The sequence below is a fragment of the Abramis brama genome (assembly GCF_963993115.1).
Source record: "Abramis brama genome assembly, chromosome: 8".
Classification (NCBI taxonomy): Eukaryota; Metazoa; Chordata; class Actinopteri; order Cypriniformes; family Leuciscidae; genus Abramis; species Abramis brama.
This window is the reverse complement of record NC_139970.1, coordinates 2,466,646-2,484,004: the sequence shown is the minus strand read 5'-3', so window position 1 is coordinate 2,484,004 and position 17,359 is coordinate 2,466,646. Positions and strand designations below refer to the sequence as shown.

At 44.0% G+C, this 17,359-nt stretch overlaps 2 protein-coding genes across 3 annotated transcripts in view; one reads left to right on the top strand and one right to left on the bottom strand.

The window, feature by feature from the left end:
• Positions 1–3,816: 3,816 nt before the first annotated feature.
• LOC311087933 (uncharacterized protein) lies at positions 3,817–7,383 on the bottom strand. 2 transcript variants are annotated; one of them, XM_084121442.1, is made up of 2 exons: positions 7,222–7,383; positions 3,817–6,248 (listed from the first exon to the last, which is right to left on the bottom strand). In XM_084121442.1, exon 2 carries the CDS (start codon positions 6,209–6,211, stop codon positions 5,339–5,341), a length of 873 nt encoding a protein of 290 aa, XP_083977568.1. In that variant the 5' UTR covers positions 6,212–6,248; positions 7,222–7,383; the 3' UTR covers positions 3,817–5,338. The 2 variants fall into 2 exon arrangements, with proteins under 2 accessions (XP_083977568.1, XP_083977569.1); XM_084121443.1 differs by having other exon boundaries at positions 7,308–7,377.
• Positions 7,384–16,731: 9,348 nt separating this feature from the next.
• aaas (achalasia, adrenocortical insufficiency, alacrimia) overlaps positions 16,732–17,359 on the top strand; it is a 20,563-nt gene continuing 19,935 nt past the window's right edge. Inside the window, exons 1-2 of the mRNA XM_084121440.1 lie at positions 16,732–16,869; positions 17,067–17,162. Of these exons, the coding sequence (XP_083977566.1) occupies positions 17,067–17,162 (96 nt within the window). The 5' untranslated portion in view covers positions 16,732–16,869. The remainder of the gene's footprint in view (positions 16,870–17,066; positions 17,163–17,359) is intronic.

The window sequence follows — 17,359 nt, the reverse complement described above, 5'->3', positions numbered from 1 at the left end:
TTACTGCAAATCAAGATGGTTATAGATGTGTGTGTCAGCATGTGTCAAATAAACAGACGTTTAAATAAACAGGAAGACTTTTCATTCAGTTTATTTACTGCTTAATTCACAACTGGATTTACAATGTATAAAGGTCAACATAAGCGTATTCTTCTTGATTACCAATAAAGTCTATATTTTTTTCAGATTTATAAAAAAAAAACGCACTCCACCACTTTTTTTTATCACATTTTTAAGATACCATAGCACATAACGAACATAAAATATGATCAATCATGACATAATCACTAATAATCACAAATAAAGAAGAGGTCATATACGTATATTTAAATTTAAAGGAGTGATTCAAGTAATTGTAGATGTCCGTAGTTCTTGCAATGTTTCAAAATAAAGCTTAACTTTATTTTTTAACTGGATAATATTAAGTTTCCTTTCAGACCACTTGCATTAATGGATTTGAAATTTGCCATGTAACATGAGAATATTTAATTTTAGCAGTTCCTTTGCCCATATAATCTTTAAGATAATAAGATTAAGTGTATTTGTCTTGCTGTCCGCAGCGGAGGGGCTCGAGGAAGCGGCTTCAGCTCCAGCTGAGATAGGTAAACCCCCCAAAAAGTGCAAATGATATTTAGGACAGCAAGCTGGAAAAGAAAGTCGAAACTGGTCGCGGTAGTTCCAAATGAAGATCCGGTTTAGTACGTTAGAATCGCATGAGAACACGGGGGGCCCGCTCCTGCCGGGGACGAATTCCCGGTTCCTCCAGTCCGCTGTTCGGATAGGAGCGCCCACACTGCGATTCAAACGGGAGAGCCCATATATAACATGAAGGATCACACTGCGATTCGGAAAGGGAGAGCCCCCACTGTGCCCGACGGGAGAGCCCTCACTGCATCCGGACGGGAGAGCCCCCACTGTGCCCGACGGGAGAGCCCTCACTGCATCCGGACGGGAGAGCCCCCACTGTGCCCGACGGGAGAGCCCTCACTGCATCCGGACGGGAGAGCCCTCACTGCATCCGGACGGGAGAGCCCTCACTGCATCCGGACGGGAGAGCCCTCACTGCATCCGGACGGGAGAGCCCTCACTGCATTCGGACGGGAGAGCCCTCACTGCGCCCGACGGGAGAGCCCTCACTGCATCCGGACGGGAGAGCCCTCACTGTGCCCGACGGGAGAGCCCTCACTGCATCCGGACGGGAGAGCCCTCACTGTGCCCGACGGGAGAGCCCTCACTGCATCCGGACGGGAGAGCCCTCACTGCATCCGGACGGGAGAGCCCTCACTGCATCCGGACGGGAGAGCCCTCACTGCATCCGGACGGGAGAGCCCTCACTGCATTCGGACGGGAGAGCCCTCACTGCATTCGGACGGGAGAGCCCTCACTGCGCCCGACGGGAGAGCCCTCACTGCATTCGGACGGGAGAGCCCTCACTGCATCCGGACGGGAGATCCCTCACTGCATCCGGACGGGTGGGCCCTGCGGGGTCTTGGTAAGCAGCGAGATTTATGAGGATGAGAGAGTTTGCTTGTCTGATGTGGAAGAGGTTTGCCGTGTGGGGCAGAAAGGTCGATTATGATGCGTTTTTTGCCTGAGAATTTCCTGGTGGCTATTCCTATAAGATTTATTCTGAAAAGTTTGAAGGGTGGGGAATCGAAAGGACCGATCACGAAGCCGGAATCGACTTCTTTTTAATGAGGGCCTCTGCTGAGTCTGGCTGGGCTGAGGCTGACTGTAGAGCGTCACAGATTAAACTTGAATTTGGTTGGCACTCCAAGCCTGGATCGAAACCTTCTTTCAAACCTGAAATGAGCTAATGTGTAAAGTTTCTGTCCGGATGGTTTTTTAGAGAGATACTTTTTGAGATTTTGATTTTGATTTGCTGAAGAACGGCGTACAGGACATACAGAGCGGGCATGAGCTCCGCCACAATAACTGCAAATGTGAAGAAAGCGGCAACGTTGTTTAACACATAACTTTAAAGTAATTAAAGTTGTTACGAACTTGATTCCCTGAGTTGAAACTGATGGGCTGAATGCTGCGTTCGCTCCTGGAACGGGGGACGTATGATGTGGACTTGGGCGCTTGCGGTTCTGGAAGGGTTGGGGAATCCGGTGTTACTTGGGGACAAGATGAAGTTGTGTGAGTAGTCGATCTGCAATGGAGCAGGAGAGACTTCGACAGCCCAGGAACACTTTGGTGTAAAGTTCGAGGTCGAGAGCCTCCCAATATGGGCACTGATTCCAGTGAGTGATGCGAGGAGCACAGTTTGTGGGAAAAGTTGATGGTATGTGTAAAAGTGACTACCACCCAAAGAGAGGCTGAGTTCGGGTATGATGGAGGGATATTCATTTAGCTCTTTACGTCTTGTGGAAAAGACGGCACATGTGACTTCTGTTAATCTGCTGAAAGCTATGCAGAATTCCAAAAAAAGGGGAGTACTCATTTGGTAGTGGGGATGGAGTCTTTAAGGTGTATGGTTAAGGGACCGAATTTGAAAGCGCGATGGGATTCATTGGTAGGAACTGATGTAAGGAGAGAAGGTAGATGGACGTCTACACCTGCTAGGATTAGAGAGCGAAGTTGAGAAGATACTGGTGGAGGTTCCTGGGCTACTGTACTTCTTGGCTAGAATGAGGTGTTAAAGAGTTGGAAATAGGAGGAAAAGAAAAATCTGGGACAGATTGCGGTGGCATCCTCACGCTATGATCTGCACCTGAAAGATGTGAAAGTTGGAGCGAGAGAGTGGCTGGAGTGGAGGTGGTCTGCCTCCTGACCAGTGTAGGTTGCAGAGGTATGAGGAAGAAAAGAAAAAAGTGGGACCGACTGCGGAGGCATCCTCACGCTGTGGTCTTTGCCAGAAGGAGAGGGAAAAGGTAGGGGACGGAATATTCAGCGGAGGCAGCCTCACGCCGGATTCTACCCCTTTGTGGGAATTAAGATGAACAGTAGAAATAGAGGGAAAAGAAATTGATTGAAAAGGGATTACCTGGAGGATCTGGAGCCTTGACATGGAGCGTGAGAATTATTTGGAGCGGGATTCGCTGCGGGACTATGTTCGGCGGCCTCTGTTGCTGGCCGAGCCGAGACGGGAGCGGACGTGGAAGTACAAGCGGTCACTATGGGAAGTGGCAGCTATTCTGATGAGGTGAGGAGGAATGAAGGGCCGAGGAGCGTTGAGTAGGGTTTTTGGTGAAGGTATAGGAGGGCTGGGGGAGTTGTTTGGATACTGGAATTAGCGAGTGCTTGACAGAGGCTGTTTATGGTCCATTTTGAAATAGGGGTCTAAAGGGGTCTACGAGTAGGAAGATATGAAGTCTGAGGAGGAGAAGAAGGAGAAGGAGAGACAGAGGAAGCTGACTGTCTGGAAGGAGGAGGAGAACGCGATCTTCTTGACCGCGGCTTGTGCGAGCGCTTCAGCTGACGGTGGATAACGATCCGAGGTGGAACGACCTGGTCTGGGTGGAGGATGAAAAGCTGGCGTCTCTGGGACGCTGGAGAGTTCGTCATCTGACGGGAATAGCTGGAGCTCTGGAAGATCCGACATGTTTCGGTAATGGAAACTTCCGGATGACGCCAGAACAGCTGATGCTAGAGCGAGGTGAGCGGCTGCTTATCTGCTCTGGCGGTGAAATGAAAGATTAGATGGGTTCACTCCTCTCGATATTACGTTGTGGACTTAACATAAAATATGACTCATGTCCTTGCCATTTTTCATTTTCATTTTTCCTATAGTAAAAAAATAATAATATATATATCACATCATTGTTTGCAAGATTTACACAGTATTTACTCACTGTTCCATTCATAGCAGCGTCAAAATTATTATTTATTTATCAGCAATTATCAGTGTTTTAACAAATGCACACACATTTTATTGCAGATACAGATATTTTATATAAATGATGGGTAACAAAATGTTTATAGCAAATCTCAGAAAATGTATAACACCATTTTCAGGTTTCACATTAATTATAATGAGGCACAATTGTTGCTCAGTTGCTCAGTACAAATAAAGTGATAAACTCTGACAGAATGTGAATGTGTTATAATAGTGATTTTTTAATGCTTAAAAGTATGATATACTGTGAAAAGTATATCAATTGATTGATATGACAACTATATCAATGAGTAGAATGACATAATTATGATTATAACCAGCAGATGGCAGCAGAGGATCACTTTCATTTTAAACGGGTTTTTCTAACAGTAATCTCCACTAAAGCAACACACACGCGCACACACACACACACACACACACACACACACAGACAAATGTTTTCAATGTTATTGGGGATATATTGTGAAAATATATATTAATCTTTAATTGTTAATTTCATGTGTTTCTTTCTTATATTGGTACTACTGTTTGTTATTTGCATCTTTGTTCTTATTTTTAAGAACAAGTGAAGATTCACAACTCTAGTGATGAAAAGTGTGTTCAAAGTTTGAGACTGACCTGTTCATTTGGGGCTTCTTCTTTTTTTTTCATCCCAGATTTACTCCAAATTACACAATAGCCCAGAAAGAGATGAATGAGATCTTCTACTGTCATTTCATTTACATTTTTATGCATTTGGCAGACGCTTTTATCCAAAGTGACTTGCATTGCATTTCAAGGTACACATTTTACATTCTTATCAGTTCTTCATTTCAGTTCTTCATGTCAATTCATTTTCAGTTACATAGAAGACAAAAATAAATCTCCAAAAGGGTCAAATGAAAGAAAAAAAAAACACACAGGTTAGTAAAATAACATTATACACATTAATTGGAGTGAAAATATAGATATAAAAGCAATAATTACTATAAAGATTAAATAAGATTATCAGAAGTCAAAGGAAACCTAACTCTCCCATTCAATTCCAATGGAAAAGGGAAGAGGAGGAGTCAGAACAGGAAGTTCATTCATGACATCACAATGATCAGAGGTGGAGTGTCCGACTTCTGGACACTAGTGTTATATTTCTCCTGTAGAAGAGCTCATTTCCCTGTGATTTCACTATTTTCTCTATTATAAAGTGAAATAAAGTGAAATGACAAAAAGCCACTTTGATCTTTGAAAGTACAGAATGATTTGATTATATTTCTATCGGTTCATTAGCAGACACTTTTCAAGTGAAGTAGCATGTACACAAGTTTTAAAAATAATCCATCATTAACTGTTTAGTAAAATGCCTTTGCTTATTAAATTAATGAAACAAACCCACACAAACCCTTAAACATGTAATTAGCATAATAGGCCTATCTCTGAATGACTATTTGCTCTGACATGTGCCAGACCAAAAGCTTAATCTGCACTTATTAATAGAAACTTATTAATAGTGAGCTTTTCTAATCACTCTTCTCTAGGCTGAATGTCTGTATACTTCAGAGTCAGGCTCACGGGGGAATGATCAGACAGATCTATATCATTGAGTATTTCACAACTTTCGACATATTTCAGATCATTCTCCAATATGAAAATATAGTCTAATCTGGACTCTGTTCCACTGTGATGCTTGTATGTGTATTTACGCTCAGGAATAGGATCTTTATGCATTTCTCTCCAGACATCAACCATGTTCGCTTCACTCAAGAAGTCATTCACTGTTTCTCTCCGTGCAGCGTGGTCTCGGTTATTTGTGGTCGCATCCAGTTTAGGGTCAAGTGTCGTGTTAAAGTCTCCACCAATCACAAGCCTGCCTTTAAAAGCCTTCGACCCTTCTTTTGAAATCCCCGACTTAAGATTACGGATCTGATTGTCGGCATCAGGATGATAGTATACACTGACAAACGTGTACTTCTGCTCATCAATCTCAACATGAACCCAAGCATAATATCCTCCCTCACTAAACGATGTCAGAAGTGTGTGTGGTTTATTGACAAGAATGGCCACTCCTTTAGTGCGTGAGCTGAAGTACGTCATGTACATCGTCTTCGGCGTGTCTTCTTCTCCCTCATCTTCCCTGGTCAGTGTCTGACCTTCCAGTTTTACTAGGGCATATCTATTTGATAAGGCCTCAGTGATGATTTCCCAGTTTTTATTATAATCTTTATCATCTTTCATTTGACCAATTTTAGTCTCTTGCAGAAGCACAATATCATATTGGTCAAAGATCTTCAGTAGTTTAGTTTTTCGCTCCTCTTTCTTAAGCTGCTTCGTCTTAAGTTTTGCTTTCAGGCCATTAATATTCCAGCAGAGAACTCTGATTTCAGCACTCTCTGCCATTATGAGGAAGATGTTTTGCTGTTGTTTGTGAAGTTTACTGTAAACACACACACACACACACACACACACACACACACACACACACACACACACTCAATTTATTTAATTGCTAACACTCTACAATAAGGTTCATTAATTGACATTAATGTATTAACTAACATGAGCAATACATTTGTTTATTAATCTTTGTTAATGTTAGTTGATATAAATCCTGCTGTTCATTGTTTGTTCATGTTCATTCACAGTGCATTAACTAATGTTAACAAATACAACCTTTGATATTAATAACATATTAGTAAATGTTGAAATTAATATTAACTAAAATTAATAAATGCTGTAGAAGTATTGTTCATTCTTAGTTCATGTTACCTAATGTGAACTAATGAACCTTATTGTAAAGAGTTACCAATATAATTTTAGTAAGTGAGCTGAGATTCAACACTAACTTTTATTCAGATTGAAGTTTAACTAACATTTATTTGTTACTGTCATTTCAGATTCTTGCTTCTGATTTGGTGCAGTAAACTAAACTAAACTAAACTAAACTAAACTAAACTTAAATGTGTACAATTCAAACGGAAAATTTTAAATAAAATGACTTTGTTCAAGTATATTTAAAATCAATCAATCAAAATATCAACTTTAATATGTAAGCAATAATTGATGATATGTCATTGAATTTTAGATAAAGAAGTTAATATAAAGTCTGAGGTGATAAAGCGGCTACAACTTTTTTGAGAGAGAGAGAGAGAGAGAGAGAGAGAGAGAGAGAGAGAGAGAGAGAGAGAGAGAGAGAGTCTATGTGTGTTTGCTTTTTACAGTAGACTATAAGCGTCTTTGAAATAACAGAAGTAGTTCAGTAGTTCAGTGAACTGATGTGGTAATGTGCTCAAGACCTGGAATTACTTCATTTCCATGCAGTTACTTAATAAGCCATATTCTATTATGAAGATAATTAAAGATACAACAGCTCAACCATGTTAAAAGCTGTAACAATAACAAACACTCACCTAAATGTTTCTTTATATCACTGTAGACCTCATGACAGCTGACCATATGAAGTTCACTAACTCAAAGTCATTAAAGACACACATACCTTGATGTTTTTCCTGGCGTGAGAACAGTGTGATGAGCATGAATACACACACATCTGAACACAACCCAGGTTATATATGATGTTCTGGGAGTGGCGAGTCTGTTGTGTCCACTCGTACAAATATGCTCTTTACAATTCTTTCATTACTGCTGATGCTCCCCATTGTTGATCAGGTGGAGCCAGGTCAGGCATCTGATCATCTGATCTGTTGCTTTCTTTGTTTCCTCATGATTCTCACATAACCATAACTTCTATAATCTATGATCGCCAGTCAGTAGCAGCTGATGAATTTGTTTGGTGTAGATTTGTTGTCACTAATGTGACCCTGGATCACGTCACCAGTCTCGAGTCGCACGGGTATATCTGTGGCAATAGCCAACAATACATTGGGTCAAAATTATGCATTTTTCTTTTATGCCAAAATCATTAGGATATTAAGTAAAGATCATGTTCCATTAAGATATTCCATGTATGTATCGCTGCAGCCCGGAGACCTGCAGGTGGGAGGAGCTTACGCCGCAAGTGGGAGGAGCTTATGCCGCAAGTAGGAGGGATTTCACAAATGTGCAAGTAGGAGGAGTTTACGCCGCAAGTGGGAGGAGCTTATGCGGAAATCCCCAAGCTGTCATTGCCGAGGACGGCGGTGAATGAGTATGGCAGGAAGTAGCGACAGTAATGAAAATAAACTATCAAATATTACTTCCTCATCATGGTCTGATTTCTTACAGCTTTGTTATTATTGTGTGTGTCCAATACCACTCACTGTCAATGATGAAGTCACGTCTTTACACCTTTTACCGTACTTAAAGTGATGGTGTTTTAAATTCATCAGGCTGTAGGCCTTATTCAAGCATATTTCTGAATATTAGATATATATTCTACAGTATCAAGTAAAAGAACATTAAAATGTGATGCAATTGGACTCAGTGAAGAGAATGTGTAAATAGCCTACATGAAAAACATTTGGCTAATGTAAAAAAAAAAAAAAAAAAAAAGTTACCATCCATCTTTACTGCATAATTTTTTTTAAATAGCAGACTAATGTTCTTCTGAACGTGTTACACATATTACATTTAAATCTCAGGGTGGATAAATTATTTCTCAATGAATAAAATCATGTACAAGTCACTCAGAATTGATTGCAAAAGTGTTTATTTTATTTTATTATTTTTAGTCTTTGTTATTTGTAAAGACACTATATCAGCTCATTAGAACTGATCTGCATGCAGTGAAAACTGCAAAATCCAGGGTGGAAGGTTTCTGAATAAATGCCCTGGAGCTCGCCTCGCTTTCCCTTCCCAGCATAACCTGGTGGATACACAAGAAGCACAATAAGAACTAGGGTTTGTAGTTGACATTGAACATTTACAAACATTAAGAATAATTTCTCAGCTCTGTAGGTCCATGCCATGCAAGTGAATGGTGTCCAGACCTTTTAAACTCCAAGGGATGACATAAGTAAATTAGATTTTTAGTTTTCCTTTAGACTAACAACTAAAGATCATGTTCCATTAAGATATTTTGTACATTTCCTACCGTAAATATATAAAACATGTATTTGTGTGAGTGAATGCAGCACAATCGTGAACATAAATGAACAACTTTAAAGGAGATTTTCTCAATGTTTAGATTTTTTTGCACCCTCAGATTCCAGATGGTCAATAGTTGTATCTCAGCCAAATATTGTCCTATCCTAACAAACCACACATCAATGGACAGCTTATTTATTCAACTTTCAGATTATGTATAAATTTCAATTTCAAAAATTTACCCATGTGACTGGTTTTGTGGTCCAGGGTCAAACATGTTGTCATTGAATGAAAGGACGGATGAGTTTAATTCACAAACTGGCTAAAACTGCTTTCTCAACCAAATAGTAATTTGTTTTTGTAGTCTTATTAATATAATAGTCTTATTTTTGACAATCATGACCTTTCTTGTTGTTAAGTGCATCTTTAGTCATTTCTCCTGTTATATAACAGAACTTCAATAGGACGTACTGCTATGAGACACGAAGGTTGAGGATCCATATGCAGTATTTATTTTGAAAGGGTAATCCAAAAACATAATCCAGATAACAGGCAAGGGTCATACACAGACAAACTATCCAAACAATAACAGATCAGGACTGAGGCAAAGAGAGAAATCCGAGGAAAGGCAGAGAATCAAGAGAACGTCTCGGTTACATATGTAACCCTCGTTCCCTGAGTAGGGAACGGAGATGTTACGTCAGTGACGACGAAATGGAGGTTTCACTTAGAAGCCTATCACCTTCGAATATTCCAAAACGAGCCAATGGCAGTGGAAATGCCATGGGTCTGCGGAATTTGCATGTGTAACTCTGCCTACCTCGTGGGTATATAAGGAAGTACACTGGCAACATGCAGATATGTTTCCTGCTGAGGAGCCGAGACTGAACTCAGGTGTTTCCAGCGGTACAGCGGAAGTGGCAGGAAGACGTAATGTCTCCGTTCCCTACTTAGGGAACGAGGGTTATATACGTAACCGAGACGTTCCCTTTTGTGGTCACTACGAGTTATGTCAGTGACGACGAAATGGGGGTTCCAGTCTAATCATGCCACCTCGGCTGTCTTCCAGTGCCCTGCGTAAGTCTGAGCTCCCTGTCGTTAGACTGGCACGGACGAAGGACTCCTACTTATCACAGGAATACCAAGGTACACTGGAAAACATATCTCAGTGGAAATATGCAACACAATGCCTGCCCAAAGGGACGTCTTAGAATACACATATGACCCAGAGGGGCTGCATATGGAAGAACACTGGGGTGTCCAGCCGCAGGTGGAATATTTCAACCCAGGGGTGGCAAGGTGGCTTGCCAAGGGAAAGACACATGCTCAAGGGGCTTACAGTGGAATACACATGTGGGGGTCGCCCAATGGGAGAACCATGCACATGGAGGCACCTAGCCAACCACGAAAGCTGCCGGAGGCAAAAACTCTGGCGATGGCGTCAGCAGTGCTGGAGGAACTCAGGGTTTCTCAGGGAAATTCACCTGAGGAGAATATTGCACTGATCCAGTCCGTGGAGTGGAATGGCGAGCAAGCGAAGACACCATAACAGACAAAGAGCTGATCAGAGGTCCTGAAATACTGCGTTCTGTCTATGTAAGCACGAAGGGCGCGTACTGGACAGAGCAGTGCCAAGGCTGGGTCTGCCTCCTCCGAGGGCAGCACTTGCAGGTTCACCACCTCATCTCGAAAAGGGGAGGTAGGAACCTTGGGCACATATCCAGGCCGGGGTCTCAGGATCACATGAGAGTTAGCCGGCCCGAATTCCAGGCACGCTTCGTCAACCGAAAATGCCTGCAGGTCCCCTACCCTCTTGATGGAGGCCAGTGCAAGCAGGAGCGCTGTCTTCATTGACAGGAACTTAAGCTCCACAGCTTGCAAAGGCTCAAAGGGAGCACTCCGCAGGGCAGTTAAAACCACGTGCTTTCCAATGGACTTACCCTCAACTGCATCATGATGTGCGGCGATAGCGACAACATATACTTTAAGGGTGGAGGGAGACAGCCTTCTCTCCAACCCTTCTTGCAGGAAGGAAAGCAACACTGATCGGGCATTTACTGGGGTCTTCTCAGCGAGAAGAGCACCAGGTGACGAAGAGGTTTCACTTCAACACATAGGCATGTCTTATGGACGATGCTCTAGCGGAAGTGATGGTAGCCACCACCGGTGGTGGTAGGGTACTCAAACCTGCCGCTGCGGATGCCATATGCCCCAGGAGCCTCTGAAAGGATTTCAGAGGAACCGCACTCTTGCTCTGGATGTGATGCAGGCCAGTCAGCAGTGACTGCGCGCGCTTGCTCGTAAGCTGCGTGTACATGGCGACCGAGTCGATTTCCATACCGAGAAAAGAGATCCTCTGCACGGGGCAGAGTTTGCTCTTCTCCCAGTTGACCCGAAGGCCCAGGCAAGCTAGGTGATGGAGCACTAGGTCCCTGTGCTCGCAAACATGATCTCGAGAGTGAGCTAGGATCAGCCAGTCGTTGAGATAATTCAGGATGCGAACCCCGTGTAGCCGAAGCGACACAAGGGCTGCCTCGACGACCTTCGTAAAGACGCGAGGAGACAGGGCTAGCCCGAATGGGAGAACCGCGTACTGGTATGCCTGCCCCTCGAAAGCAAACCGAAGAAACGGTCTGTGTCGAGGAAGAATGGAGACATGGAAGTATGCGTCCTTCAGGTCGATCGCTGCGAACCAATCCTGCGGCTGGATACATTTGAAAATGCGTTTGGCCATGAGCATCTTGAACGGGATCCTGTAGAGGGACCGGTTCAAAACTCGCAAATCCAGGATTGGCCGTAACCCACCGGATTTCTTTGGTACAATGAAGTAGGGGCTGTAAAACCCGGACTTCATTTCGGCTGGAGGGACAATCTCGATCGCACGTTTCGCCAGTAAGGTAGAGGCGAGGCTCGTAAGCGGCGCACACTGTCATCCGCATACTCTGGGTGCTCAGAGATGGGTGTGTTAGTTCTGTCTTTAACCACATTGCGGTGTCGCTTGTCGGCCGGCCAGCGGCGGGAGAACAAAAGATTCTCCCCTGGCCCTCCACCGGGGGAAGGAGTGGCCCTGCTACCATCTCCTCGACAGAACTGTCGCCCATCTCTGAGCTGTCCGCATCAGAAGCGCCGCTTGGCCTGGCGTTTAGCAGGCGGTGGGGCTTGAGTGGACTGGGCCGCCTTCCTGCGACCACCTCCACGGCGCGGCCCAGGTGAAGGCTGCTGCTTGGGCCGAGCGGGAGGGGCGGGAGTCGCAGGAGGGTGCCCTCGGCAGCGAACAGACTGAGTTGACTGTGCCGGCGACTGGGTGGAGGCAGCAGCTGGTCGCCGGGGTAGTATGTGCTTGATAGCCCCAGTCTGTTTCTGGGCAGCCGAGAACTTTTGGGCGAAGTGCTCGACTGCGCCACCGAAAAGGCCTGCCTGGGAGATAGGAGCGTCGAGCAGATGAGTCCGCTCGGCGTCTCGCATATCAGCCAGGTTAAGCCACAGGTGTCGTTCCTGGACCACACAAGTGGACATCACCTGACCAAGGGAGCATGTGGTCACCTTCGTTGCCCAGAGAGCGAGTTCGGTGGCGGCACGCAGCTCATCAAGGAGCCCTTGGTCAGCTCTGCCCTCGTGCATGTCCTTGAGCATCCTGGCCTGGTAGACCTGGAGGATGGCCATGGCATGCAGCAAGGCGACGTCCTGCCCCGCAGCTCTGTAGGACCTCGCCACGAGAGTGGACGGAAACCTACAGGCCTTGGAGGGGTGCTTCTGGTCACCACGCCACGTCGAAGCACTCTGCGGACACAGTTGCATCGCAACAGAGCGATCAACAGGGGGAACCCCAGTTTACCCGTGGACCGCGGCCTCATGAAGGGCAGAGAAGGCGGAGGAGGCCGCCGAACGATCACGGGAAGACAACGGGGCCTTCCAGGATCTCGTGACCTCCTCATGCACCTCTGGGATGAAGGGAACTGGGGGGGTGCGCTGACGGGAGTCAGTGCGTGCAACCCCGAAGAACCAAGCATCCAACCACGAGCGCTCAGGGCAGGGCGGAGGGTTCCTTGCTAACCCGATGCTCGCGGTGGCCCGGGAAAGCATAGCCGTCAGTTCTGGATCCAACTCGGACAGTGCTGGGATCCCTGAGGGCGGCAGCACAGCCGAATCATCATCTCCAGAAGAATCTAGCTCGCCTTGTGATGCGGCGATCGACGTCGATTCCTCCTCTGGAGCGCCAAATGCGATACGAGGCACATCTGTAGACGGCCCCGCGGCAACATTTGAAACACACGCGGGCTGCTGAGCTGCAGAGGGGGGTGTGGCCCGAGGAAGCATCGTCGGGGCAGTGTTCCACACCATAACCCTCAGATCACCCTGGCCACCAGCCAAAGTGTCACCTCTCGTGGAGGGGACAGATCGGGGTGTGGCAGAGGGGACTCTACCTTTAGACAGGTCACAGAGTCTCGATCTCAGCTCAGCGATGGTCATGTTCCCACAGTGAGAGCATGACTCATCCATGAAAGCTGCCTTTGCGTGTTCTAAGCCCAAACACGCAATGCAGCAATCATGCCCATCAGAAGAAGGAACGGAACGATCGCACCCAGAAACACATGGGCGAGACATCTTTAAAAAGACGTGCCTGTGCAAGCTCTTTTTGTGAGAGGAAACTTTGCAATCTGCGCCAAGACGGCCAGGGAGAAACACACAGGCTGGATGCAGACCACTGCACAGATCAGCAGGCAGGAATGTGAAACTCGCTGGAATCGCCTATGACACCAGCACAGACTGGAAAGTAGCTTGTCTCGAAGAACACTCCATGACTCAGAGAGAATGCAGGCTACAGGAGTGAAGAGGACCTCTTGGCTCCGAAGCAAAAACATATCTGCATGTTGCGGCGTACTTCCTTATATACCCACGAGGTAGGTGGAGTTACGCATGCAAATTCCGCAGACCCATGGCATTTCCACTGCCATTGGCTCGTTTTGTAATACTCAAAGGTGATAGGCTTCTAAGCGAAACCCCCATTTTGTCGTCACTGACGTAATTCCTAGTGACCACGAAAAGGGAACCAGGACATGGGAGAAATGGGATACAAACACTAAACAAGACTTTGCAGAGAATGAATGAGAAAACCAGGCTTATATAGTGTGAGCTAAACAGGAAAATGAAACGCATGTAAATGTGATAATGGATGATGGTCTGGGCAAAGGATTATGGGGAATGGAGTCTGTGGAGCGCCCTCTGATGGTCATCCCGGGCACTCTCACTGGTGATCGTCACATTTATATTATTATGAGACGCATGTGACCGTGTTAAAGGAATAATCTCCGGGAGAATTCAACAGCGGCCCCAATCAGAGTTTGACTGCGACCCTCACCAACATTTCTAGAATGATCCACTGTTGTTCAGAACCTGTAGACGTGACGTCAGCTGATTATATAGTGTTTCTGTATCCTATAGTCTGAGGCTCGATCCTCTCACTCATCTTCTACTCTGACTTCAGTGAACTCTCTGTCTACTCACTGAACTTCAGCTTTCACTGCTGGTCTTCATATATTAGTGTGTTTATGTGGTGTAACTGTTCTCGACCAACCATTAGTCATGGCCTGCCTCCTCGTTGTTCATAACAACACCATTCAAGACTAAAATATGTGAACAATCTTTTATACATTCCATTTTTGTTCCAGTAGACAAGTTGGCCTACACACACCTTTCTCCTGTTTAACTTTCATTTCTGCACAAAGTGTCTATTACAGGAAACCTCTTTGATAAAAGCAGGAATTACAGGTTTGTTGTGTGACAGAAAAACAACTGTGTTGTCGGTTCACATTTTTTACATGTTTTCAGTGGGTCGTACATTGACATTACCTGAGCGATTGAGTTAAATATGAATCCTGACTCATAAATATGCTGATCATAATGTTAAGGCCCGATACCGTGACATTCGAGGGCAACATGTATCAGCCCTACAGTTACAGCATAACATAATATTGAAACCTATAACATTTTACAGTATTAACAGTAGTTATAGTGTTTTATCATGGAAAACAGTTTATACTAACCCAGACACGCACGTGCAGTTTGCCTTTAGTGTAAAGTCGTTTGACTTGTTTATAGTGCTGTAGTCGAGTCCGAGTCCAACTGAGACAGTGACGACAGAGACAGAGAGAAGAGAATCCTCTTCAAGATCACTTACTAAACTAATGATCATTTATGTGATGCGAGACTCACATCTTCCATTCTAAGATAATCATTTTGCATTTTTTGTAATGATCAAAAAGCATGTGCAGAGTACCAACACTGCAGGATCACATTAGGCCATTTTATCTAGTTTAGATATAGCACTTTCACTAACGTCAAATAAACCTGAAGAGCAACTTCACATTATCAGTCTTTTCATTATAGTGTAACAATCACATTCTGGGCTGCCGGTGGGAAATGTTGTGTAATAATGAACAAGCAACACATGTGTCACTGAAAAAATGGACATGTTCACCATTCTTATTAGCTCTGTGTGTGTGTGTGTGTGTGTGTGTGTGTGTGTGTGTGTGTGTGTGTGTTTGTGTGTGTGTGTTTGTTCTGTTTGCCTTTGGCCATATAACATACAACATATTCAGGACTACTAGTCAAGTCAAAATCCCACAGGAGATTACCATTACAATTTTAGTGCAGAACGTGATGCACGTATGGGATGCTGGCCTGAACTGGTTCTGTATCTAATCCTCATACTGTACACGCTTCTCAGTGTCCTTCTCTGTGTTACAGAAGTCCATCGTTGCACCTGAGAAATATAAGAGATAAGAGCATTTTGATCCTAGGGTTGCTCGAAGTGTCCTCATAAGAAGTCCTCCAGCACTACAGACTCTCTCAGCTGAAGATGCAGGGACTGCAAAAACAAAACATTGACAAAATTGATTGATTGACAAAACATTTGGTAACTAAACAGAATTTTATTAGGTTCAGTGACAACATGTTACAGTGTTTAGATGGTATAATGACTGGTAGGCTGCTGTTTCTATTACAGCTTGACACAAATTTCACAATTTCAATTCAATTCTTGTGATTTGATTTTTGGATAATATTTGGTACAGTCGATACGTTAATTTTTCTCAAGAAAAAAAATATCTCACCTAATGCTGTAAACATAGAGAGAGCCCTTTCAGCTGGTGTTATTATTAAAGGTTAAAAATAACAACTCAAATCATAATGCGGTTTTTATTATAATAACAACATTATTTAATGATATAAGTAAAAAAAATATATATATATACATATTTAGCAAAATACTCGTCTGTATAGCTGTTTTTTTTTTCTAGCCAACTAACGTCCTATGGTCATTAATGGCTTTCCTGAGATAAACATTATGTGATATTGTTCTCCAGCTGTTTTATTGAACTCTTACCACGGTTGAAAAACACTGATTGATCGATATTATGAGGGATATACATTTCGGTAAGTTGTACTGCATCTTTCAACACACCCATTGTTCATTCGTGTTTATTTACTATTAGTAAAGAGTAAGAGCTGATCGGTTCACGTGCCGCTTGAACTGAGATCTGTCACGAGTCACGACACATTTACTAGCGCCAAAACTGTTTGAATTTCGTAACAAAATTGAAGTAATCTGAGAGCTGAGAATTTGTTTCATAGTAACGTACAGTAGGCTAACCTAGCTCTCTCTTGTCTGTCGGTGTCAGTGTCCTCTTTACTTCGCGATTTTTTTCTCGGCGTGAGAGCATTTGAAAAGTGTCAGCCCTGTATTATAACACCAATTTTGATTTCATGGGAACTTTAACCATGATATTAGTAAAAAAAAAAAAAAAAATCTGCCAAAACAAAACTAAAAAACACATTGCTACAGTTCTACTATAGTAACACCATGGTTAAAATCGAAAGTGATCATTCTAAATTAGGCAACAGCTTCAGGACTTTTGTTATGAAAACGCGTTGTTCGTCAGTGTGGTGTTGTGCTTCCTCGGGGCTTCCGTAAAAGTAAAGGCGCGAGTTCTTCAGCTGCGGTACAGCTCGGTCCTTATTTACCTCATCAGGACGTGAGTAACACACAACAACACACTCGTGAAGCTAAAATATCATGTTTACACCCTGATTATGCTTTGCTGGTCGCACGTGTCTATGATCCTCCTGCGGAAGTGAATGTAATGTGTGTGTTTTGTGCAGATGTGTGTGTTCTGTCCAGATGTTTGTGTTTTGCGCAGATGTGTGTGTTTAATGTGTGTGTTTTGCGCAGATGTGTTCACTCAGCCTGTTCCCTGCGCCCGTGACCGCCGGACTGACACTGCGCGAGCACAACAACGAGCTCGTGCCCGGACAGCCCCACACACAGGTGCGCGTGACACACACACACACACACACACACACACACACGGTGATTCAGTCTGTCAGTGTTTATGACCTGTTGAATGTCCGACACTACAGTTGAATAGACAGTGAATTTCATGTATCAGGATTCGATCAGAACTACAAACACAAAAAATATTTGTACAAACTATAGAAATAGATAACTTCTTTTATATACATCTG

What these genes read in the sequence shown, in the direction of transcription:
- LOC311087933 (XM_084121442.1), bottom strand. Translation starts at nt 6,211, where the DNA reads ATGGCAGAGAGTGCTGAAATCAGAGTTCTCTGCTGGAATATTAATGGC.